The sequence below is a fragment of the Ovis canadensis genome, chromosome 2, assembly GCF_042477335.2.
Source record: "Ovis canadensis isolate MfBH-ARS-UI-01 breed Bighorn chromosome 2, ARS-UI_OviCan_v2, whole genome shotgun sequence".
NCBI lineage: Eukaryota > Metazoa > Chordata > Mammalia > Artiodactyla > Bovidae > Ovis > Ovis canadensis.
Genome location: NC_091246.1, coordinates 127934767 through 127960738, shown reverse-complemented (window position 1 = coordinate 127960738; position 25972 = coordinate 127934767). Strand labels below are relative to the sequence as shown.

Below are 25972 nucleotides of genomic sequence, written 5' to 3'. Positions count from 1 at the left end.
ACCGCAGGTCATTCTACCATATCAATCAGTACAGCCTTGATCCTGAGACCTAACAAAGGTAATGTAAAATTAAATGCCCTCTTGTGAGCATACTCTTTCTCATTTACACACCCCTCTATAGGTCAATCTTACCTGTAGCTTGAAATGCAAAAATCCTAAGCAGAATAGTGAAAAAGAATTTCACCATTATTTAAATATAGCATACTGTCCAGACCAAGTAGAATTTTTCTTCTTTGCAGGACTATACAGATGTCAGACTTTATTAACTTTATATATCATACTATTAGAACAAGCTGGAATCAAGATTGCCAGGAGAACTATCAATAACCTCAGATGTGCAGATGACACCACTGTTATGGCAGAAAGTGAAGAGGAACTAAAGAGCCTCTTGATGAAGGTGAAAGAGGAGAGTAAAAGTCAAGTGTTAGTTGCTCAGTTGTGTCCAACTCTTTGTGACCCCATGGACTTAGCCCCGGAGAAGGCAATGGCACCCCACTCCAGTACTCTTGCCTGGAAAATCCCATGGGTGGAGAAGCCTGGTAGGCTGCAGTCAATGGGGTCGCTAAGAGTCGGACATGACTGAGCAACTTCACTTTCACTTTTCACTTTCATGCATTGGAGAAGGAAATGGCAACCCACTCCAGTGTTCTTGCCTGGAGAATCCCAGGAACGGGGGAGCCTGGTGGGCTGCCATCTATGGGGTCACACAGAGTCGGGCACGACTGAAGTGACTTAGCAGCAGCAGCAGGACTTAGCCCACCAGGCTCCTCTGTCCATGGAATTCTCCAGGCAAGAATACTGGATTGGATTACCATTCCTTTCTCCAGGGGATCTTCCCAACCCAGGGATCAAATGTATATCTTCTGCATTACAGACAGATTCTTTTATTGTATGAACCACCAGGGAACATTCAAAAAAAATAAAGATCATGGCATCTAGTCCCATCACTTCATGGCAAATAGATGGGGAAACAATGGAAACAGACAGATTTTATTTTCTTGGGCTCCAAAATCACTGTGGATGGTGACTACAGCCATGAAATTAAAAGACGCTTGCTCCTTGGAAGAAAAGCTATGAAAAACCTAGAGAGCATGTTAAAAAGCAGAGTCAGCAATGGTTTTTCTAGTAGTTGTGTATGGATGTGAGAGTTGGACCATGAAGAAAGCTGAGTGCTGAAGAATTCATACTTTTGAACTGTGGTGTTGGAGAAGACTCTTGAGAGTCCCTTGGACAACAAGGAGATCAAGCCAGTCCATCCTAAAGGAAATCAATCCTGAATTTTCACTGGAGGGACTGATGCTGAAACTGAAGCTCCAGTATTTTGGCCACCTGATGCAAAGAGCCGACTCATTAGGAAAGACGCTGATGCTGGGAAAGATTGAGGGTGGGAGGAGAAGGGGACAACAGAGAGTGAGATGGTTGGATGGCATCACTGGCTTAATGGACACGAGTTTGAGCAAGCTCTGGGAGATGATGAAGGACAGGAGAGCCTGGTGTGCTGCAGTCCATTGGGTCTCAAAGAGTCAGACACGACTGAGCGACTGAACAACAACAATTAGAACAAATCAGAACACTTATGTGATAATAACAAATGCCTGAAATGTATTTTGTAAGTTCACCATTCATGCGTAACCAAGAATAAACTCTTTAAAAACTAGGACCACAAAGATATACTTAGATATCTTAAAGTCATACTAAGCATAAAATATTAGAGGTGATCCTACTAAAGTAAGAAACTAAATACAGATATCTATATTATTTTACATTGTAGTAGAAGTTCTCATCAGAACAAAAAGATATTAACAGGTAAAAAAGAGGAGAGCTATTAGGAAGAATCAAAGCCATTATTTGTGGTTATGATCATATCCTTGGAAAACTGAAAGTTAGCACTGGTAAAAATCAATAGATGTTCTGGTATGTTTAACATACTAGAGGTGATAACCAATTAGGAAAAAGGAAAATAAATGCTTCTCAGAACAATATGAGAAGGGAAACCTACAAAAAAAGTGAAGTAACTGTGGGGAGGAAAATTACCAAATGTTACTGATAGAACTAGAAAAAAAAATCAACTAAAACACCAGATAACTGGAAAAATATTTTTCTTACCCTGGATATTGTGAAGATTTTAATTCTTCCCATATTAATTTACAGATTTAATGCATTAGCAAAATACTTGGCAAAATAATTCTTGAAGAATAAATGTGTAAAAATACCTGAAGTTTTAAGAGATTTACTAGAGGCAGTTTGAAATTCCAGATAACTAAAATATCTATCTACAGATTTACTGTGATATTTTACTATGATTTGTACTATAATACAAATCAGATACTAGTAGGTATAAAAAATATAATCTACGGGAGTTCAGTTCAGTTGCTCAGTTGTGTCTGACTCTTTGCGACCCCATGAATCGCAGCACGCCAGGCCTCCCTGTCCATCACCATCTCCCGGAGTTCACTCAGACTCACGTCCATTGAGTTCGTGATGCCATCCAGCCATCTCATCCTCGGTCATCCGCTTCTCCTCCTGCCCCTAATCCCTCCCAGCATCAGAGTCTTTTCCAATTAGGCAACTCTTCACATGAGGTGGCCAAAGTACTGGAGTTTCAGCTTTAGCATCATTCCTTCCAAAGAAATCCCAGGGTTGATCTCCTTCAGAATGGACTGGTTGGATCTCCTCGCAGTCCAAGGGACTCTCAAGAGTCTTCCCCAACACCACAGTTCAAAAGCATCAATTCTTCAGCACTCAGCCTTCTTCACAGTCCAACTCTCACATCCATACACAACCACAGGAAAAACCATAGCCTTGACTAGACGGATCTTAGTCAGCAAAGTAATGTCTCTGCTTTTGAATATATAATCTATGGTAAGGAACCATTATAAATCATTGAGGGAAAAGCTGCATATTCAATAAGTAATACTGGAATATTTTGCTAACCATTTGCAGTAAATTAATTTGAATCCATATTCCAAAATATATTGCTCAAAGAGTTCAAATGTGGAAAATTATATTTAATATAATAAACTAAACTTTTTTTAGGATGGTCTTTTTAAACTGAAAAGCAATGAATGATGTCGTAAAAGATAAATTTCACCATAATTTTTAAAAGTAGGAAAAATATGTAAAGTAATAAGGAATGATACCTTTTATGTGCTAAGAATTCATTCATGTCAGTAAAAGACACCAGGGCTTTTACTGAAAAAGCTGTCAGGGTAGCCCCTTTCAACACCTGGGACTAAGAAAGCATCCATGTCTGGGATCCAGTCATCTCAAGGTCCAAGCTATTATCCTACCACCTCCTCTCCAATCTTGGAACTCCAACAATCTGTCTAAATATTAATAATTTCTGGATTAAAATTACTTTCATTGGTAGTCTTCCTTTTCTATTTAAGAAAAAAATTTGCTTTACATCCACCCATAATTTTTGTATAGTTTTATATTTTATCCTCTTTTTCATATTTCCTTTAAGAGTAAGCTGTAATTAAAAGTATTCCCAGGCAAGTGTATTTTATCTTTTCTTAAGTGATTTAGGGGTATTGTATAGTTTCTGTTGATATTTAAATACACTGCTTGGAGGAGAGAGATCCATGAGAACTTGTACTTTAGGTAATGCCTCAAAACATTTTTCTTTTGCAGGATTGGTAAGCTTATCTGACTTGTTCTTGCTTATAAAATGATGGTCTTTTATCCCTGCCTCTTGCTCCTCATCTGGAAAGAATTGTTACCTTTCAGGGATCTGCACTTACTCATCCCACCCGTCATTTCAGATGGCTACTCTTGTAGACAGGTTCGGCCTCATCCTGCCTGCTACCAAAGGTTGCCTGTGGATCACGTGTATGTTAAACTGTTTCATCCTTTGCCAACTCAGTCTTTGGTGAACCACATGGTGAAGAAGAACATTGAACCTTTGTGTGGGAAGTTAAAAAAGAATGGATGTACTCCCCTTAAAGAACCTAAAATCATGGAGCCCGGAAAAAAGGTTTTAAAAGTTATAAGAAGGAAATAAGTAATGATTGTATAGAGAAAAGAGCAGAGGGTTGGTTAAGCATTGAGCTTGACCACACACATATATACATATATATGGGGTTAGAGAACATCATTAGTCATCTTGGTACAAAGTATTGTATGAAATTTAAAAAGAATTAGTAGTGATGCCCAATCTTCTCACTGTATTATGTTCCTTGTTCCCTCTATATTTTACATTTATTCTTGCTTTGTTTTGAATTGCTTTTCCCATCACACAGTTTGTTTTTCCTACATTTTTAGGGCCTGCTGGAGCAGAACTATCTTTGTCCCTGTTTTACCTCCATATCTAATAAAATATTCTAATTGTGCTATATTTCACAGTATATTCATCAGTTACACTTTCATTGTTCCCACAAAACCAAGCAAATATATGGCTATTTGAAGACACTATTTTAATTACTGGAAAATTAGCTGGTAAGTACTCGACTTCTTCTTAACTAGTAAGGAAACACTTGAAAGTGACTGTATTGTATAACTGTACTACTTCACCAATGGATCAGTGTTGATTATAAGGTGGGGAAAATTTAAATTGAACTGGGATGACTGGTATTGACTCTAAGTTGATCTGAACTGATTCTTATTTCACTATCAAGCTATAGCATGCATATTTTTTTGTGTGTAATGGGAATCATTCTCTTTTATCATTTGAGCCACCCTCAATAGAATATTTGATTTTCAGAAATACTGGAAAGAGTCTCTGAACTTCTTCCCAAATCACAGCTCTTGGTGGGCTTTGGTGGTTGGTAAAATTGGGGAAAGGACTCAGGCCTTTGGGGGCATTCTCGTCAGCAGCTCACCTTCATTCTTGCCTCTGACATTAATCTTGCTGCCTGTGAAGGAAAGGTCTGAGGCTGGGAAATCCAGTATCTACTGAGCAGACATGATTTGTCCCACTCACATGTCCCAAGGGCAGGAATACAGGAAGCCTGATTTGGGGTGTGATTCAAACTGTGTTTTCCAACTCTGCTTAGCAACCTCGAAGATGCTAGCTTTCATCCTCACCTACCTCCTCCCCTCCCTTAACTAGTCCTTAGGGGAAATCCCAGCATTTTGCAACTCTTACTGCATATTATGTAAAACCTCTGTCAATGACAATAATTCACGTATTTCTTTTGGGAAATCAATGTTTAGAACCAAAGCATAATAGGAATGACTGGTAAAGGCAGAAAACCTTAGAGTCCAAGACAAGAGCCATGGTAAAAAAACAGTTTTTGAAATTCTTCATTTTTAGGAGCTATCTTATTTAGTCCTAATGTATTAAACAAAACCTAATACTATCATTTGGAAAAAACTGGGGCTTGATTCATCTTGGAGAAATTTACTGAACAAGGTAGTAGAATCTCTCACTCTTGCACTGATTTTGCTGGTGCACAGCAGGATGGATGCAGAGCTGTGTATGAAGGGTAAAAAGTAAATGGGACCTGCATGTGTGCAGAGAAAGGCCATTATCTTGACATAGTCCTACTCCTTACTGGCCTCTTCAAACTCTTTCCATTTTTCAGCTTTCTGCCCCTTATTGTCTATTTTCAAATGAGTTCTCATTTCTGGTCACAAAATGGCTTTTGCGACTCCTGGACATACCTGCTTACATTAAATCTAGTAGGGAAGAGCATGTCTTTGCCCCTAGAAGTCCAAGCAAAACTCACATTGTCTGTGCTCAGACGCTTAGTTGTGTCCTACTCTTTGTGATCCCATAGACTGTAGCCCACCAGGCTCCTCTGTCCATGGGAATCTCCTGGCAAGATTACTGGAGTGGGTTGCCATTTCCTACTCCAGGGGATCTTCCCAACCCAAGGATCGAACCCATTCTCTTGCATCTTCTGCATTGGCAGGTGGATTCTTTATGCTGTTGCTGCCTGGGAAGCCCAAAATCCATGTTGCATCTCATTAACTGTGGTTGGCACAGGTTCCATCACTCAGCAAGTCACTGTGGTCAAGAGGACAATGAGATGCTGTGGATTGCTCTCAGCCCACTCTAGCATGCTCCAGTACCTCTACTCTTGTTGCAGAAATGAAACCCCAGATGTGCCACATGGGTCAACGTGTGGTTCCCCAGAGTGAAACTCAAAGGTGAATAAACTCTGGGCAGATGAATCAAGCTCAAGCAGGCTCTAGGCTAAAGGTGCCTTGTGTGATCTAAGTTCAGTTGCTCAGTCGTGTCCGACTCTTTGCTCATGGACTGCAGCACTCTAGGCTTCCCTGTCCGTCACCAACTCCCGGAGCTTACTTTAACTCATGTCTATCAAGTCGGTGATGCCATCCAACCATCTCATCCTCTGTCATCCCCTTCTCCTCCCACCTTCAATATTTCCCAACATCAGAGTCTTTTCAGTGAGTCAGTTCTTCACATCAGGTGGACAAAGTATTGGAGTTGCAGCTTCAGCATCAGTCCTTCCAATGAATTTTCAGGACTGATTTCCCTTAGGATTGACTGGTTTGATCTCCTTGCAGCCCAAGGGACTCTCAAGAGTTTTCTCCAACACCACAGTTTCAAAGCATCAATTCTTCAGCACTCAGCTTTCTTTATAGTCCAACTCTCACATCCATACATGACCACTGGAAAAACCATAGCTTTGACTAGAAGGACGTTTGTTGGCAGAGTTATGTCTCTGCTTTTTAATATGCTGTCTAGGTGGTCATAACTTTTCTTCCAGGGAGCAAGGGTGTTAATTTCATGGCTTCAGTAACCATCTGCAGTGATTTTGGAGCCCCAAAAAATAAAGTCAGCCACCATTTCCACTGTTTCCCCATCTATTTGCCATGAAGTGATGGGACCAGATGCTCTGATCTTAGTTTTCTGAATGTTGAGTGTTAAGCCAACTTTTTCACTCTCGTCTTTCACTCTCATCAAGAGGCTCTTTAGTTCTTCTTCACTTTCTGCCATAAGGGTGGTGCCATCTGCATATCTGAGATTATTGATATTTGTCCCAGCAATCTTGATTCCAGCTTGTGCTTCTTCCAGCCCAGCATTTCTCATGATGTACTCTGCATATAAGTTAAATAAGCAGGGTGACAATATACAGTCTTGACGTCCTCCTTTCCCGATTTGCAACCAGTCTGTTGTTCCATGTCCTATTCTAACTATTGCTTCCTGACCTGCATACAGATTTCTCAGAAGGCAGGTCAGGTGATCTGGTATCCCATCTATTGAAGAATTTTCCACAGTTTGTGATCCACATGGTCAGAGGCTTTGGCATAGTCAATAAAGCAGAAATAAATGTTTTTCTGGAACTCTCTTGCTTTTCTGATGATCCAGCGGATGTAGGCAATTTGATCTCTGGTTCCTCTGCCTTTTCTAAAACTAGCTTGAACATCTGGAAGTTCTCAGTTCATGTACTGTTGAAGCCTGGCCTGGAGAGTTTTGAGCATTACTTTGCTATCGTGTGAGAGTAATGCAATTGTGTGGTAGTTTGAACATCTTTGGCATTGCCTTTCTTTGGGATTGGAATGAAAGATGACCTTTTCCAGTCCTGTGGCCACTGCTGAGTTTTCCAAATTTGCTGGCATTTTGAGTGCAGGACTTTGAGTTAAAGAAAAGGGCATTTCTTGTTTATTCAGATCTGAATATAAATAATCATTATAATAAGATGTTAGTAATGTTTTAGAAATAACTGGTTCACTTAGAGTAACATGTCCTGAGCAGTAGTGCTGTGCTTACTGTGCATCTGTTTTAGTTGCTAATAAGGTTTTCTTTTTCCAGATGCCAAATCTCAACCAAGTGTTCAGTTTTCAAAAGCCTTAATTAAACTACCCAACAACCATCAGATTAGCAATGTTACAGGCTACCTTACAGTTCTACAACAGTTTTTGAAAGTGGATAATTTTCTCTATACAACCGGCATTACTCTCAATAAGTCAGGTATTTCCTCATTTTTATATAATCTCTTTATAAAAACAGTACATATTCAAATTCTATTTATTTAGATGTCTGATATTAATTTACACTTTGGAGGAGACATCACTTTTGAAACATAAACATAGTTATTAAAGTGTTTATAGGCAGTCCTTTTATTCTAGTACATTATGAAAGAGATATCAGAACCTTATGCATAAATTACAAGTTAATGGGGAATGTAATTTACAGGGTATTTTTATTCAAAGGAGGTAAACAAGCTATAGAAAATAGTAATGTCTACTGTAAAATTTTGCAACTTAAAAAATGCATTTAAAAGTGGAAATTTGATTAAGAAGTTTAGACATATGATTTGACCAATCATTCTCAAACTGATCAGAAGTGTCAATAATTGTTGGAAACAAAAAAAGGTTGTAGATTGGAGTGAGCAATTAGAAATTTTGAAATATTTGAAAACTTTGAGTAAGAGTAAATATTGAAAAAATATATTTTTCAGATTCAACAGTAGTAATATATAAGGCTGTCATGACCTAAGTTAAGGAGGTGATAGGATTTTACATTTTATTTAACAATTTACTTATGAATGACCCCTGTAAAAGCTGTATCTTTCCTCTGTACATCCACGCTTGTTCCACCATTTCTACCACTTGTTGCCAGTAAGAAATGCCACAGTTTTTAAAGTCACCTCAGACAATCTGTAATTTTTATGGTTTCACATGAGTCAAATTTTTGGTCCATATCATTTGGGGACTAGTCAGAAATTAGAGTAATCAGCAAATAGGTGTTACGGTTAGATAGGCATTTTTTCTACCTGCTGTAGCTGATGTTATTGATACCCCAGGCAGATGACCCTCTCTTCTGTTACAAGCCTAAATGTTTCCTACTGCATGTATCTGTGACTCTGCATAAGGGCATTCCCTGGCCCAGGAAGCAGACGTGGCCCTCACAAGAGGCAGGCTCTCAACCAGTGACAGAAAAGAGTACATAAAGTGTACACACCTCTTCATGAACACATCCTGTGTTGGCTTCCTTCCTTCTTCTGTGTCCTCCTCCATTCCCTCAGTGGTGGGTGCTTCCTTCCTTCCAAAGTGTTATTTCAGGGTCTGCTGCTTGAGGAAGCCAAGCTCAGACACCTGCCAAATTTTTCCAGGTATAAATTATAGGATGCTAAAAGTATTACATGCGTGGTAACCAATATACACTATCACAAATGAAGCTCATATTGCCCTGGAGGGGTTTTATGAACAAGACTCATTAGATTCAGTGGGAAGAAGTTATGTTCTGCCCTTCATCGTTTCTCTACCACCTGCTTTGGAGATTGTTCGTTAGACGTTTCAATTGTCCTGACGCTGCTAACATTTTAAAAGTCCTAGAGCCATGGTGTCAGATGAGAATGTTCTGTCCTGCCCAATATGGTAGCAGTTAGCCATAGGTGGCAGTTGAACTCTTGAGATATAACCAGTGCACTGAGGAACTAAATTGATGATTTCATTTAAATTGAAATTGCCACATGTTGCTCATGGCTAATATACTGATTACACAGTTCTAGAGTTCTATGAATATGAAAATGCTTTTTAAAAGTCTCCTCATTGTCTTTCAGACTCTTTTTTCCTTTTCTTCTAGTTGGCCTCATCCCAAATGATAGGGTGATGACCTCATCAGTTTCAGATGCATTCAGTATATGAAGCCACTTACTTCACAGAACCGAGGGGTGGAGTTAAAGCCAGCTGGTTTTACAGTTTGATATGAGATATTATAATTACTTACATAGTACTTTTTATAGTACATTACTTACCAGTGCAACTAGTCTACAGAATATATATGGCACTATTTTGCTTATCTTATGGATAGAATTTTAGGATATTTACAAAGGTTAAATCTCTTATATTTAACAGAAGATCTCCGATAAGCCAGGGGTTGCCCTGTCTGATAACTGGAGATATATTACCAGGTTCGGCGGCAGCGATAATTAGAATTCCTTTCCGTAGCCTGATGCTGTTTCCATCTCGCTGTGCGCTCTCATCTTCCTTCTTACACATGCCAAGATCACTTCTGATGTGGGGTTTGCCCTGGTTTCTTCTGCCTGGAAGGCTCTTCTCTGAGGTCCCTGCATGGATGGCACCTGTCATTTGGCCACTGCTCAAATGTCTCCTTCTCAGAGAGGCAGCCTTCCTGATGGTTTTGTAGGTTTTTAAAAACATCAAATTATTGAAATGGATAACCAACAAAGGCCCTACTGGATAGCACAGGGATCCTGCTCAATATTAGATAACAACCTAAATGGGAAAAGAATTAGAAAATTAATAGATACATGTATATGTATAACTGAATCACTTTGCTGTACACCTGAAACTATCACAGCATTTTTAACCAACTATACTCCAGTGTAAAATAGAAAGTTAAAAACAACAAAAAAAACTGCCGTTTAGATTCCAGTGACATTAAATCAGAGGAGTCTGAGAGAATTAGATCATTAGGCTCATAACATGATGTCTCAGTATTACTTAAATATAGCATTTACTTATGATACATTTTGTAGTTTAAAAATCTTTAAATAGAACCTAGTATCTATTTGGTATTACACTGGATAACTCTGGTTGAAATAGAGGAACTAGATATTTTAGGCCAATATTAGTTTGTTGTTAATATATAACTAGAGTCTGTGCTTTACATATGATTTTAATGAACTGTCTTCTGTTTTTAGGTTTTGAAAGCATTGAGTTAACTCCTCTTGCTGCAATATGTGTGAAAATATATTCTGGAGGAAAAGAAGTAAAGGTGGATGGCTCTATTGAAATTTCTCTTCCTCTTCTACATACAAATGATGTAAGTGCAGGGGATCACATACCTGCCTGGACATTTGATATGAACACAGGTATGTGAACAATAGGAAAAGGTTCTGAATACTTTGAATTTTTTGAATATTTGAATGTTTATCTTATACAGTATTGTAAAGTAAAATAAAGTAAAAATAAAAATTAAAAAAAAATTAAATGAAAAAAAGAAATAGGTTGCTATTGTTATTTTAAAATTTCAGCTTTATTAAGGTATAATTAACAAATTTCTATTTTGCATAGAATATTAAATTTTAATATACCTTATTATTTAAACATTAATATTTATATATGAATGTTTTATCTTTAGTAGAGCACTAAATCAGTAATATGATTTTAAGCACTTTATCAGTGACCAAAAGTGGCCCCACTTTGATTAATATAATAAAATTGTAGGGAAAATGATATCACTATTATTTTAAAATAGCATTATTTACTCACATTCCCATGTTTTATATTTTGAGGCTCTTATGTGTTTTTGTTACGATAGTGCTAATGCTTAGTGGCTCAGTTGTGTCGAATTCTTTGTGACCCCATGGACTGTAGCATGCCAGGCTCCTCTGTCCATGGGGATTCTCCTGGCAAGAATATTGGAGTGGGTTGCCATGCTCTCCACCAGGGGATGGTCCCCACACCAGCGATCCTACCCAGGCCTCCCATATTGCAGGTGGATTCTTTACCATCTGAGCCACCAGCAAAGCCCAAGAATACTGAGCTTATCCCTTCTCCAGGGGATCTTCCTGACCCATGAAGCAAATTGGGGTCTCCTGCATTGCAGGTGGATTCATAGGCAATATAAACTTATATCTAAAAGCTTGGCTAAAGCAATTAATAAACTATGCAAATTTCATGAAAATAAATAACATTGTATTCTCTGTGTCTCTCTATATATATGAAGGTAGAAAGAGTGATTGATTATCTTCCAAAAAAAAACACTTTGGTACCAATTTTGTTTCTTGAGATTAGCCTCCTAAATAGCAACTGGATGCATTTTTCTCTTCTGCTTCTCTTGGTTTTGTTTTTCCATGTAAATAAAGTGAGAGTCCTTATCAAAAAACAAAAAAAGATGATCAGTCCCCGACAACTGAAAAGCCCAGGGGTAGAACTGTGTTGGATTAAGTCACAATGCACAGACTAGACTGGTTTGTAGGACTTGATTTCTCTCTCATCTGTTTCCTGTGTTAATAACCTTTCTGAAATAGGATTTCCCTTTGGAGTGGCAGGAAGGCTGTAGGTGCTTTCACTTTATACTAGCCAGGTTAAAGTCCAAAAGGTAGAGAAATTCTTTTCCTAGTAGCTAGTACACAGGCCCTTAACTGCATTTCTAGGAGGAGGTTTGCATGCCTATCTCAGAACAAATGTCTGTGGCCTGCAAATAGATTTCATAGATTTATTTAGGCTTCGTCATGTGTTGGCGCTGGAACTGGAGCCCTAAACTAATCATGCAGACTAAGAAGAGGGAGCCGTGTATTCTCAAAGAGGCTTTTAATTGAAGTTTCATTGTAACTGAAAAGGTAGGTAGTGAGGTACAAACACGTTCACTACAGAAGATAAAAACAGATATATTATTTTAAAAAGACTGGAAATTATGTACATAACAAAGGTAGTTGTAAGGGACAAACTCTTCTTTCAACTCTATTCTGCACTCAAAAGTTTCATTTCTGGTCACCAAATGTGAGGGTATTTTTCTTGTACCCTCCAACATGAGCTAAGTGTCCTAAAATTGCCTTCAGTGGTCCGTCTAGTCAAAGCTGTGGTTTTTCCAGTAGTCATGTATGGATGTGAGAGTTGGACCATAAAGAACGCTGAGTGCCAAAGAATTGATGCTTCTGAACTGTGGTGTTGGAGAAGACTCTTGAGAGTCCCTTGGACTGCAAGGAGATCCAACCAGTCCATTCTAAAGGAGATCAGTCCTGGGTGTTCATTGGAAGGACTGATGCTGAAGCTGAAACACCAGTACTTTGGCCACCCAATGCGAAGAACTGACTCATTTGAAAAGACTCTGATGCTGGGAAAGATTGAAGGTGGGAGGAGAAGGGGATGTCAGAGGATGAGACGGTTGAATGGCATCACCAACTCAATGGACATGAGTTTGAGTAAACTCGGGGAGCTGGTCATGGACAGGAAGGCCTGGTGTGCTGCAGTTCATGGGGTCACAAAGAGTTGGACTGCAGATGGTGATTTCAGCCATGAAATTAAAAGACATTTACTCCTTGGAAGGAAAGTTATGACCAACCTAGATAGCATATTGAAAAGCAGAGATATTACTTTCCCAACAAAGATCCTTCTAGTCAAGGCTATGGTTTTTCCAGTGGTCATGTATGGATGTGAGAGTTGGACTGTGAAGAAGGCTGAGTGCCTAAGAATTGATGCTTTTGAACTGTGGTGTTGGAGAAGACTCTTGAGAGTCCCTTGGACTGCAAGGAGATCCAACCAGTCCATCCTAAAGGATCAGTCCTGGGTGTTCATTGGAAGGATTGATGCTGAGGCTGAAACTCCAATACTTTGGCCACCTCATGCGAAGAGTTGACTCATTGGAAAAGACTCTGATGCTGGGAAGGATTGGGGGCAGGAGGAGAAGGGGATGACAGAGGATGAGATGGCTGGATGGCATCACCAACTCGATGGACATGAGTTTGAGTAAACTCCAGGAGTTGGTGATGGACAGGGAGGCCTGGAGTACTGTGATTCATGGGGTCGCAAAGAGTCGGACACGACCGAGTGACTGAACTGAACTGACTGAGTGACTGAAGTGAACTGAGTGAGACCCTATCTACCTGAAGTTAGTGTCAGATCCCACAGGTTAAAGGCTTGGTCCCACAGCCTGCAACTCAAGAGGCCAACTGCAAGTCCAGCTTATCAGCCATGCTCCTGCTGTGATTGGCTATAAAGTGGAGGCTTCCATGACCCTCTCTTCATTTGGTAACTTGCTAGAACAGCTCACAGGAAGACAGTTTACTAGCTAGGTTATCGGTTTCCTATAGAAGGATACACTTTGGTAACAGCCAGATCAGAGAGATACACAGCGTAAGGGGTTTGGAGCTTCAGTGCTCTCTCCTTGGGTGCATCACCTTCCTAGCACCTCCACGTGTTCACCAGCTCTGCTCTTTGAACGCTGCAGTTTAGGGGCTTTTGTGGAGGCCACAGTATGTAGCCACGCTTGATTAAATCTTTGAACACTGACGATTGAATTCAAGCTCCAGCACCTCTCCCTTCTCCAGAGGGGTATGTGGGGGTGGGGATGAAAGGTACATGCAGTTGGATCCCCTGGCAACCAGCCCCCATCCACTGGGACTTTCCAAAATTCACCTCATTAACATAAACTCAGACATGGTTGAAATTGGCTTGTTGTCAACAAGAAAAGACACTCTTTCCACCTTTATGGATCTTATCACATAGGGAATTACAAGGTTTTTAGGAGCTCTATGCCAGGACTGGGGATTTAAGACCATATATATAAATTTCTTATTGTAAGTCACAGTGTTGCAGTGGTATAGTTCTGTAAAACAGTGGATTAAAAGCTGTAAGACCTGGATTCTGGTCCATTTACCAGCAATATGACGTTGAACAAGTCACTTGACTTATTCTGGCCTCAATCCCCTGATTGTTGAATGAGAGAATTGTTTCAAGACACTTTAAAGAAGAATATCTGCTTTGGGTTCTGTTTTCTGTTTCTCCTGAAAAAAGCCTGTGTTTCTCATGTACCTTCCAGTGGCAAAATTTTTGAATTGATTCATCACATGTACTGCTTAAGTATAACATGACTATTCAAAAAGCAGGTTGACTCACTCCCATAATTTCAAGTTTGTCTATATACATCATTACAATGAATCAGTAAACCAAATACATAGACCAAACTTATAAACAAGCTTTGTAATGCTGGACTTCATAAAAGATATTGGTTTTACTGAATTCTTTCTTCTGTGGTTGATATTTAAATGAATCAGAATAGTACTTTTTTAAATTTTTAAGACATTTAGTTCTAAAAGAACCATGCCAGCAGTACTAGAACAAAACAGCATTTAATAAAAATATTAATAAGGTCATAAAACACATACTACAAGCATTTAATCAGAACCCCAGAGTAGGTAACAACCATCTGTTGATAATTTTGGATTTAATTACATTCTTACTAAGACATATCTCAATATACACAATTTAGACATTATTTGGAAAGTATGGTTTCCCTAAGTAGATACCCTTTTTATATTTATATAAAATTTATATTGATTTTATATATGATATAAAGTTTACTTATATTGATTTTATATCCTTTGGTCATAACAAATCAAATTATTCTATTTAACATAATATATATTATGATATATATTACCCCATGAAAATATATTGTCACAGTTTTCATCTTTGAAAATATCCTACAAAGTATTCTGTACATGACTATCAGCAAACTCCTGTTAGCATTCAAGGTATATAAGGTAACTGATTATTACTTTTTATTTGCCTTCCTTTTTAGGTGCGTGGGTAAATCATGGCCAGGGAATGGTCAAGGAATATAACAGTCATTTAATATGGACATATGATGCACCACATTTGGGCTACTGGATAGCAGCTCCACTTCCAGGAACTAGAGGTATGGTAAAAATGAAACAAAATATAAACTTTAAAAAATCCAAATAGTCATGCTAAAACTGATATTAGTTTCCCATTTTATTCTAAGCATTGCTACTTACTGTATTACACTGGAAAAAGCTTCTAGTCTTTTGATCTCAGCTTTATTTTACTTTTTCCAGATATATAGGGAAAGATTAAGTTCCATGAACTCTAGGGTCATTTACAACTGTAATATCTGATGAATCTGAAGTGCAAAGTTTATTCAAATCAAGAATTTTCTTAGTTTGCTTTTTATGAATGAATTCTACCCAGATCAGTTAAGAGCTTTTGACTGCCAACACCAGGAGCAGATTTTGGATAATTAGAAACATATAGTAGGATGTCAGGAGTTTGCAGGATCCTAGGGAAGGCTGAAAGAGCAGACTGTAAAAGGCAGGAATGGTAGAGGACCCAGTTAGCAGACCTGCGCCACTGTCTTTGGAAGATTGCTGCTTCAAGACAGCTGATCCTAACCCTTTGCAGTCTTTTCCTCACACTGTTCCTGATCTTTCTAGGGATAAAAAATTTTCAGACTTAGATCATCATTGGTGGGGGTGTGGTGGGGACGAGGGACTGTTGAATAATAGTGTCTGTCCCCAGTGTTCATAGGATAAGACAGGTGATGGCCCAAATGAAGATTGGCTTGACATGTGAACAGAAGGTGGGCGAAAACCAAGAGCTGTGTGCTAGGAATGGTCTTATTCATATTTTAGGAGAAATAAGTCTTTTATTTTTCTTGGATTAAACTGGTATCAAATTAACATGGTATCAATCTATCTATGTACTTTGTACTTAGAAATCCTACATCTTGAGTTGTGTAAATATCTCAAAATTCTCAAACTTTGCATATCTCATCCATTAAGTCATCTTAAAAAAATAAATACTCTAATCAGCTATCATGTAGACTGGCTGCACCGTGGGCCGGCAACCACTCATTAGGCCTCCTGGGTGTTCGCTGGTATAAGTTGAGTTGCTTCTTGGTTTTCCCTGCTGCGCGCTCTAAGTCAGCTTTCCACCTGTCAGCATCTTGTTGCTCCGGTCTTTGATCTCATTTTCCTTTAACCTGTGGACCTGTGTATTTATAAAAACAAGATAGAGCAAAACTTTCAGTGTCATTTTTGTAAAGTTTAGGGAAAGTGTAAAAGCTGAATGCATATGTCCCTCCTTCATCTTTAATCGTGTCAGAAGTAATTCTTTTGGTTTAGCTAGTGTCTTGGCTTCCAGCTGAAAGGCAGCTGCAACCTGGCTATTTCATGCTGTTCGGGAATAGTCCCGGTGCATCCCCTGATCCAGGATACGGATAACATTTTACATTCATTTCTCAGTAGCAGTGTATCAGCTAACTTTGTTATGGCTGCCTAGTTTTTTCGAAACTATTTATATAGTTTATTTTCATTTTACATTTGACAGCCTTCCATTTTTAAACCATGCAAGGTAATAAGACTTTGTTTCAAAAATGAAGCCAAGAGTATTTCAGTAGAAGAAATATGAGCTATTAACCATTATAATCGTGAGGAATGTTCTGTTTTTGTTTCAATGTAGTGCTTATGAGTTTATTTATCCAGAAACCAGAGGGTGATTGCTTTTGTTGTTTGTGGTGCAAAATATCATGCAGTCTTGCCAGCTGTCTGATCTTATCCTATTCTAAATTTGCAACTATAAAATATTGATGAAAAAGAACAATTAATATTTAATACTTCAACTCAACTAAATCCAAGTTATTTCATTTCTGATAAAAATGACTATAGGAGCACTTGAGTTTTACAGAGAAATGTGGTTTCCACTAAAAATATACCATTTATGCAAGATGACTGAATTATAAAAGCTGAAATAATTTTCTTAAATAGAAGTTTTGTTTTGGCTTTTATGTTGGGAACAATTTTGTGTGAATCAGAGTACTAACAGAAATGTAGGATTATTAGATAATTTCTAGTTATGCTTTTGAAAGGTCCATATGAGAAATATGGATAACTTTAATTTGATTGTAGTTCTGGCTCTGACAGTAATCAACAGGGTGAGCTTGAAATAGGTACTTACCCATCTGAGTATTAGTTTTCCTTTTCCTAAATTGCAGGAGTTGAATATGAGGATCACTCAGGTCCCTAAACAGTTTAGGATGAAAATGTTACTGTACAATCAAACTGGTTTTGTGATGGGCTAGTGTCCGGTGTGCTGAAGCTATAATTTGGTTAATAATATTACTAAATATGTTTTTTAAATAAATCTTAAACCAATTTCTAGAAAAAATATTAAGTGCAAAAAATCAAAATCAATTAGTTTTTCATATATTATTATAGGTAAGTACGTAGCTGAGTATAGAATTAAACAAGTACCATTTATTTTCAAATGTCACAATGAAAATGTATTGTAATTTTCTAACTTTGTAACCTCTCTTGGGCATGTGCATACACACACACACACACACACACACACATGCAGTTGTATGCTTTTCTGCTGTTGTCATACACTTAAGATTTGGGACAGATGTAACAGTGTCAGCCTCTTAATTCCAAAGGTGAGTTCTGTTGGAATTCTGTGGAGTGAAAATTGCTTACATTACTCAATTGTGAAAACGTATATGCAGATATTCTTTGGAGAAGAACTTGAATTTCACCCAATTATAGTCTAACTCTTTACTCTGTTGCAGCTCTGGATCATAAATAGTTATCTACAGATAGAGTTGTTGCTCTTATCTTTTTTCTTTGAAGAAATTTCATATTGTGTAATGCTGTGCTTGGTTGCCTACTCAATATGATAAACATTTTATTATCAGTTATCAGTTAAAAGAGTATTCAGTACTGGAATGCCCCTTCTTCTATAATCTTGACATTTCATTTAACAACAGTGGTATAATATAGCCAGCACTTACTGAGTGCTTATCATGTGCTAAACACTGTTCTCAATGTTTTATTTAATCATTGTAACAGGTATGACAGCTGTGCAGTGAGACATAAGTGAATGAAGCTTGCCCAACACCACACAGAAAGGGTGAGGCCAGGATTCCAGTTCAGGCACTCTGGCTTCGAAGTCTGAATGCATAAACAAAACACTGCTTCTCCAAATCCTTTAATGTCACTATACCTTGGTCAACTTAGATGATGTAAAAGTTAAAGGGTCTAAGTCTTTATGTGTCCTTAGTCTTTCCAGCGTCCTTGGTGAAGTTGAAAGCCTCATGCTGGACTTTTTCTTATGGTTGAGATGAGTGGAAAATCAGGTGTCTCATCACCCCCAATACACATTAGAATCCAGTTGATACTAATCAGTAGACTTGTATACATTTCTGAGCAAATGAAGTCCTAGTGATGTTGAAACATTACCTCAAGGTAAGTTGCGTCTACTTTCATGCAGGATATTCAGAACCTCCACTGATCATCCCCATGCTTAGTCTGCTTTTACTGCAGTTAAGCTAATTCCAGGGGCTTCCTTGGTGGCCCCACGGTAAACAATCTGCTTGGCAATGGAGGAGACGCAGGTGTGATCCCGGGGTTAGGAAGATCCTCTGGAGAAGGAAATGGCAACTGGCTCAAGTATTCTTGCCTGGAATATCCCATGGACAGAGGAGCCTGGCGGGCTACAGTCCATGGGGTTGCAAAAGAGTCAGACATGACTTAGCAACTGTACAAAAACAACAAAGTAATTACCACAACATTGTATATATGTGTTCTCATAAAGAGTAATGGGTCACCGTCTTCTGCTGGGCTTAGCTTGTGGGGATCATGGCGCCATGTTATTCTAGAGTCCTGTCTGAAGGAGTTACAACTTTTGATTCTTCAGGGCCCCCAATTTTTGCATTTTCATTGGTCTTTTCATCCCTGTTTACTTTAGCAAATTCTTTTTAAAGAATTTTAAAGAATTCTTTCTATCTTTACATTTTCTTTTTAAATTGAATGCAGCTAATATCAACGCTCACTATATTCTATCTCAAAACCTCTTTGCACAAAGCTCTCATTAGAAATACTTTTGTTCCAGCAAACATTTTGCTACCACATAACTTTGGTCACTATTTTTACTACCTCCTGCAACAATTTCCTTACTGCTTGACTTGGAAGCCAGTGTCACATATTTTAAGTTTTATAACAGCAGGACTTTAGCATCTTGGTCCATTTTCTGTAACATTCAGCCATCAGTAACAAATAAGCCTGCTCTCTATTTGTTGCTTTCATTTTGTGACTGTTGGGCTTGACTTGGTTCAGTTTTAAGATTTTTCTCATTCCAGAACCTAGATTAAAAGAATAGCAAAACTTTAGGATATACTTTTCACTTAGTAGAAGACCTTAGCAGAGGACAGGCAATTTATACAGCCTCATTTAAGGTGCTCATACTTCACTGGGCACAGCAAATCAACTGATTAAGCCTAACGGGGGTGGGGAAAATATTTTCCATCCCCAGAGAAGCCTGCCATGGGAGGGGAACAAATTAATAGACCTGTGTACACATCTTTAATCTGCCTCACCCAGGATAGGACACAGTTGAAATTCTGACCTAAAGTAATATATTTTCTCTTTGTTTATTTTGAACTATTTAGGGTCAGGTATGAATGGAGATTCCAAGGACATAACTGCCTACCACACAGTATTTCTTACCGCCATATTAGGAGGAACAATAGTCATTGTCATTGGGTTTTTTGCTGTACTTCTTTGTTATTGCAGGTAAGAACAATAGTAATGTGTATGAACACAAACTGTCTAATTTTAGTGTCATGTAAATTCTATGTATTACAAAGTTTGTAGAAAGCAATGGTTTGATGTTTAAAATATAGATTAAAATAAAAACGGATATATTCTAACAGTAGCATTATATATATATATATTTATAAAATAAACATGAGATCTTTTTGTTAATGAAACCTTCTAGATAAGTTCAAAACTTTTTTTTTTTTTGCCTTCTCTTCTACTCTAGGGATAAGTGTGGTACTCCACAGAAAAGAGAAAGAAATACCACTAAACTTGAGGTCCTCAAGAGAGACCAGACAACTTCAACAACTCACATAAATCACATCAGTTCAGTCAAAGTTGCATTAAAAACCGAGGACAAATCACAGTTATTCAATGCCAAAAGCTCCTCGTACAGCCCTCAGAAAAAGGAATCATCCAAGGTGGAAGCAGAAGAAAGAGTTTCCATGGTGAAAACTCGGGACAATTTGAAAATCTACAATGAAGAAGTTTCGTTTCTGTCAGTCAATCAAAATAATTACTCCAGAAACCCAGCACAGTCTTTGGAGCCCAATGTAGGGTCCAAACAACTTAAACATGTTAACAACAATGTGTCTTCATCTCTAGGTGATACGCAAGAGGAAAAGAGGTATCTCACAGGTAAGGAAGAGGCATATGGCCATTCCCACATTCCAGAACAGATCATGCACATATACAGCCAGCCCATAGCCATCCTTCAGACATCTGACCTCTTCCCCACTCCAGAGCAGTTGCATCCTGCTAAGTCGGCTACTCTGCCAAGAAAGGGACAGTTAGTCTATGGCCAACTGATGGAGCCAGTAAATAGAGAGAACTTTACACAGACATTACCGAAAATGCCAATGCATTCTCATGCCCAGCCCCCAGATGCCAGGGAAGAGAACATCCCCCTGGAAGGTCAACAGAGTTTGCCCTCCCAAACTTCAGATTGGAGCCGGTATTCAAATAGCCTCCTGGAATCTGTTTCTGTTCCTGGAACACTAAATGAAGCTGTTGTAATGACTCCCTTTTCATCGGAGCTTCAAGGAATTTCAGAACAGACCCTCCTAGAACTGTCCAAAGGAAAGCCATCCCCCCACCCCAGAGCCTGGTTTGTGTCTCTTGATGGAAAGCCGGTTGCACAGGTGAGGCACTCCTTCATAGACCTGAAAAAGGGCAAGAGAGCCCAGAGCAATGACACGAGTCTGGACTCTGGGGTGGACATGAATGAGCACCACTCAAGTAGAAAACTGGAGAGGGAGAAAACGTTCATCAAAAGCATGCATCAGCCTAAGATGCTCTACTTAGAAGACTTAGACCTGAGCAGCAGTGAGAGCGGAACCACTGTCTGCTCTCCAGAGGACCCAGCTTTAAGGCACATCCTAGATGGAGGCAGTGGGGCCATCATGGAGCACCCTGGGGAAGAGTCCCCAGGAAGAAGAAGCACCGCGGAAGATTTTGAAGCCAATATATCCCCCACTAAGAAAAGGGGCAGAGCACCACCACTCGCCAAGAGAGAGAGCAAAACTAACATCTGGAAGAAGCGAGAGGAACGCCCACTGATTCCCATAAACTAATACCAAGAGTGGCTGTGTCTCTGTCGTCTCGTGCTCTTTATTCTTGCTTTTGTTGTAAATTGCTGTGTGAACTTCTGAAGAAGCTGAGACTGAGCAATCTCATGGTCCCTGGACATGTCTCAAGCAGAGTAAATAGTCAAATGGTAATTCAGTAGTGAGAAAGCGACCAAGAAATGCTTTTTTCTGGCCTATGCTTTTTATTTATTTTGGGGTGATGAATTTGAAGTATCTGAGGGTGCAGAATGTAAAATAGTATCTGAAATTGTTGCTCAGTCATCAAGTTGAGCCCTGACTCTGAAGAATAACAGTGAAAAGTATACCCCTAAAGTTGCTTTCGAAAATATTGCTTCTGCTTTGACGACCCCTGTGAAACATTTAGAAACGAAACTGTATTACTCTTGTGAAATGTTACTATTATATTCTCCACTGCATATACTTGAAAATAATTGGATAAATGTTCTGGATTGATGTTATTCTAGAGTTCAAAGGCCAAACCACATTTTCTTTCATTTTTAAACAGCATGTATATTGTATCAACCCAAAATAAATTCCATACTCACCTAAGATGGGCAAGAAGCTACTTGGTTGTTAGAGAGGGAAATGTCAGCTCTTTGGTTGTTTTTGAATAAAACTTCACAGAATAAACAGGTGTTAGTTTATCTAGAAATCTGAGAAATGAATGTTCTGATACTGAATTTTTATTTAAAAATTTCTTGCCCCCTTCCCCATCACCAAAAGGGGAAGTGAGCTTAGCTGTCAAGAAAATTTTTTACTAGTCTTTAAAAAAAAAGTCATTCCTCCCACTCCCCAATCTTTAAGGCTCACTGATACATAGAGACTGAAATCAGTTTTAAGATATTTTTTCTATTCAAAAAAGTCACTTAAACTATTAAACTTGACTTTTAAAAATCTATGAATTGAAAGTTTCTTATAAACATCCAAACTTAAAATATGTGGAGCTAAAGGAAATAAACATTTCAATTTTTTTCTGAAATGTCAACCAGAAAAAACGTGCCATTTCTCTTGAGATTCAAGAATACCTTTAGGATCCCAGGTATACATCCAGATTTTGTTGTTGCTGACATTCTAAAAAGTGTTTGGGAACAACAGTTTCAATTTCACAGGAAAAGTAAAAGATTTTTATTAAATCACGTAAATGCTTTTAAGTTACATAACACTTTTTTCCAGGTTTGGAAGTAATATATTCTTTTCATCATAGCAGAGAATTAGTGTGAACACATTCAACACCCGTTTTTAATTTTAAGTGCTTTCAACTCTGAATTATCATTCATGTCCTAAAAATGAAACTTTAATTAAAATCAACTCATCTCATTTTTCTTAAAATTTCCATAAAGGCAAATGTCTGAAGCAGCTTACCCTTTTCCTTGGGGCGGGGAGGGGGGAGGAATGAAACTAATTGCTTTATTTCTCATGCACTGCTAATTCAGACGGGAGCAACACAGAGACCCAAGGCACATAAACAAGTTGTAAGAACTAAAATTAACCACATTAGCTTCAGTCAAACTGTAGATAGATACACAGCAGAAGAAAACAGCTTTTCCCCCCAAGACAGTAGACTTCAGCCAGGTTTTTCCTGTAACCATTTCTGAAGCATATAACCTGTCAGATAACATTCCTTTCTGTATTAACCCAAAGAATTTAAAGATCTAGGTAAAAGTTTGCTATATTCTGCCCCAATCCATAGAAGAGAGAAATGTTTTGGTTAATACCTGCATTTACTTTTTTGAGGGAGGGGTGATAAGGTCCAAAATTAGAGGCAGTTTCTTACTGGTTCTACACAGAAAGATGTATTTAAGGTGACATAAATGAAAATGATTTGGAAAAGGTTAAGGAGTTAGTGCTCTGCTGAAGTGCCTTTGATATAGACTTGCTTTATTAGAAGGATATGATAACATCTTTCTTAAATGTGCATTTTCTTTCTGTTAGCCAAATTAAACAGATGTGCAGTTTTTATTAAAAATATAGACCTAGTGTTTCACGTTGGAACAATGAATTTTGCATGCCAGTAACATCTCTCTGTGTATTTAATTCTTTTTTCAGTCTAGTTTATATTGATAACATTATGTTGGAATGAAGTTAGAAACTATATAGTAATATACTGACTTTGACATTTTAAGTGTATATTTTTCCCACCCTTAAAAAATGTTCAATCTATCATCTTGGTAATGGAATACACACTTTGATATAAGGGTATGCCATTAAGGTATGCCACTTACTCATTCTTGTGTAAAGGAAATGAGAAGATGTATCCCCAAGGGCTTTTCTAGAGATACTTTTGTTGGTTTCAGAATAAAATCTTATTTTTTTATACACTGCACATTCTGTTCTCAATTGGGAAGTATAGGTAATTTATCTTTTTCTAATGATCCAAAATGTGTAACTTCTCATTTGTGAGTAGTTCACAAATTTCCTGTTAAAGAGCTGAAGCCATCTACTTTTTCTTAACCCAAGTGATAATAAACTGGGAATATTCACAACTTTCTTAAAATTTTTAAATTGAAAACCACCACAGTTTTTTGCAAATGAAAACCTTGAGAATTTTAGTCACAAATTGTTAACATTTGTGGATCCTTTGTATATACTTTGGATATAACTTAAAAGCAAAATTATCCCTCAAGGAACTGATGGATTCATTTACTAAAGCACAGCTATATGTATTTTTGAATACATATGATATTGAATTTGTAAAATCCATTTGTATGACATTTATGCAATTGTATAGGGATTACACCCTTTTATAATACACAGTATACCACAAAGGTCACAAATGTTGAGGAATAAAAACACTGCTTTGCTTTGGCAGTCATTTTCAGATTACTTTCTGTATGTATAAATCCTCTGGCATCAATACATAGTATAAAGTTTTGGGGATCTTTGGATCAAATGATGTCCCTCAAAACTTCCAGGAAGGTGAAGCTCAAAGTTACGTATTCATTTATAGGGAATGAGTTACTCATTTCTCCGTGTACTAGAATTGTAAAGAATTTAACTATGTTAATTTCCATGTCAGAACTAGAGTTGACATTTTGCCCTCTGTTTCCAGGTGTTTCTATCTTTTGTATTCTCTCATCAGAGGAATCTCACATTTCAGTGTATTTATGCCATCACTACTATATTTACTGCTGGAAACTTAAAAATCTGATGATTTGTAAAAATGTTAAACAGTTCATTAAAGATAATAAAATCTAAAAATATGTCTGATGCATTGTTTTATTTTGGGTAAACTATGAAACATTACTTCCTAAATTGTTATTTAATCTGGTAGATGAATATTCAATTATTCTCTTGATTACACTCCCTATACTAAAATAAATATTTGAATACCCTATGTTTATATAACGAACTTGATTTCTCTTTGTATTTCATGTTTTCCAAAGTTCACATTTTGACTGTTAAAGCTGAATATAGACAAATCATTTTCCATTCAATGAGAAGACTTTACAAGACAATGAAAATGAAACTGTTAGTCTCTCAGTCATATCCAACTCTGTAATCCCATGAATTGCAGCCTACCACACCCCACTCCAGTACTCTTGCCTGGAAAATCCCAGGGATGGAGGAGCCTGGTGGGCTGCAGTCCATGGGGTCTCGAAGAGTCGGACACAACTGAGCGACTTCCCTTTCACTTTTCACTTTCATACATTGGAGAAGGAAATGGCAACCCACTCCAGTGTTCTTGCCTGGAGAATCCCAGGGATGGGGAGCCTGGTGGGCTGCCGTCTATGGGGTCACACAGAGTCGGACACGACTGAAGTGACTTAGCAGCAGCAGCAGCAGCAGCAGGAGCAGACTCCTCTTTCCATGGGATTCTCCAGGCAAGAATACCGGAGTGGGCAGCCATTCCTTTCTCCAGGGGATCTTCCTGAATTACAGATTGAACCCTGGTCTCCTGTACTGCGGGCAGATTCTTTACCATCTGAGCCACCAGGGAAGCCCAGAAAATATGACAAATATTTTGGGAGTCACAGTTTTTATATTCTGAGTAAGAAACAATAGAGTACACCCTCCCATATCCCGTTTAAAAAAAAAAATTCTTTTAGCTTCAAACCTAAGACTAATGATAACACTAAGGCTGTTTGCTCAGTTAATTGAACAGTGCTTAGGTTCATGTATTGGGTTGGCCAAAAAGTTCATTTGGGTCTTTCCAGATCATAGAAAAAAACAAGAGGATTCCAGAAGAACATCTACATTAGCTTCATTGTCTAGGCTAAAACCTTTGACTATGTGGATCACAACAAACTATAGAAAATTCTTAAAGAGATGAGAGTATCGGACCACCTTACCTGCCTCCTGAGAAATCTATATGCAGGACAAAAAGCACCAGTTAGAACTGGACATGGAACAATGGACTGGTTCAGCATTGGGGAAAGTGTACATCAAGGC

At 38.2% G+C, this 25972-nt stretch overlaps 1 protein-coding gene across 1 annotated transcript in view; it reads left to right on the top strand.

Moving 5' to 3' along the window:
- The window catches only part of FAM171B (family with sequence similarity 171 member B), an 81587-nt gene extending 56806 nt beyond the window's left edge, over nt 1-24781 (top strand). The window contains exons 3-8 of the mRNA XM_069577035.1: nt 4345-4437; nt 7724-7882; nt 10581-10751; nt 15185-15301; nt 19847-19970; nt 20221-24781. Of these exons, the coding sequence (XP_069433136.1) occupies nt 4345-4437; nt 7724-7882; nt 10581-10751; nt 15185-15301; nt 19847-19970; nt 20221-21568 (2012 nt within the window). The 3' untranslated portion in view covers nt 21569-24781. The remainder of the gene's footprint in view (nt 1-4344; nt 4438-7723; nt 7883-10580; nt 10752-15184; nt 15302-19846; nt 19971-20220) is intronic.
- The last annotated feature ends 1191 nt before the right edge of the window (nt 24782-25972 follow it).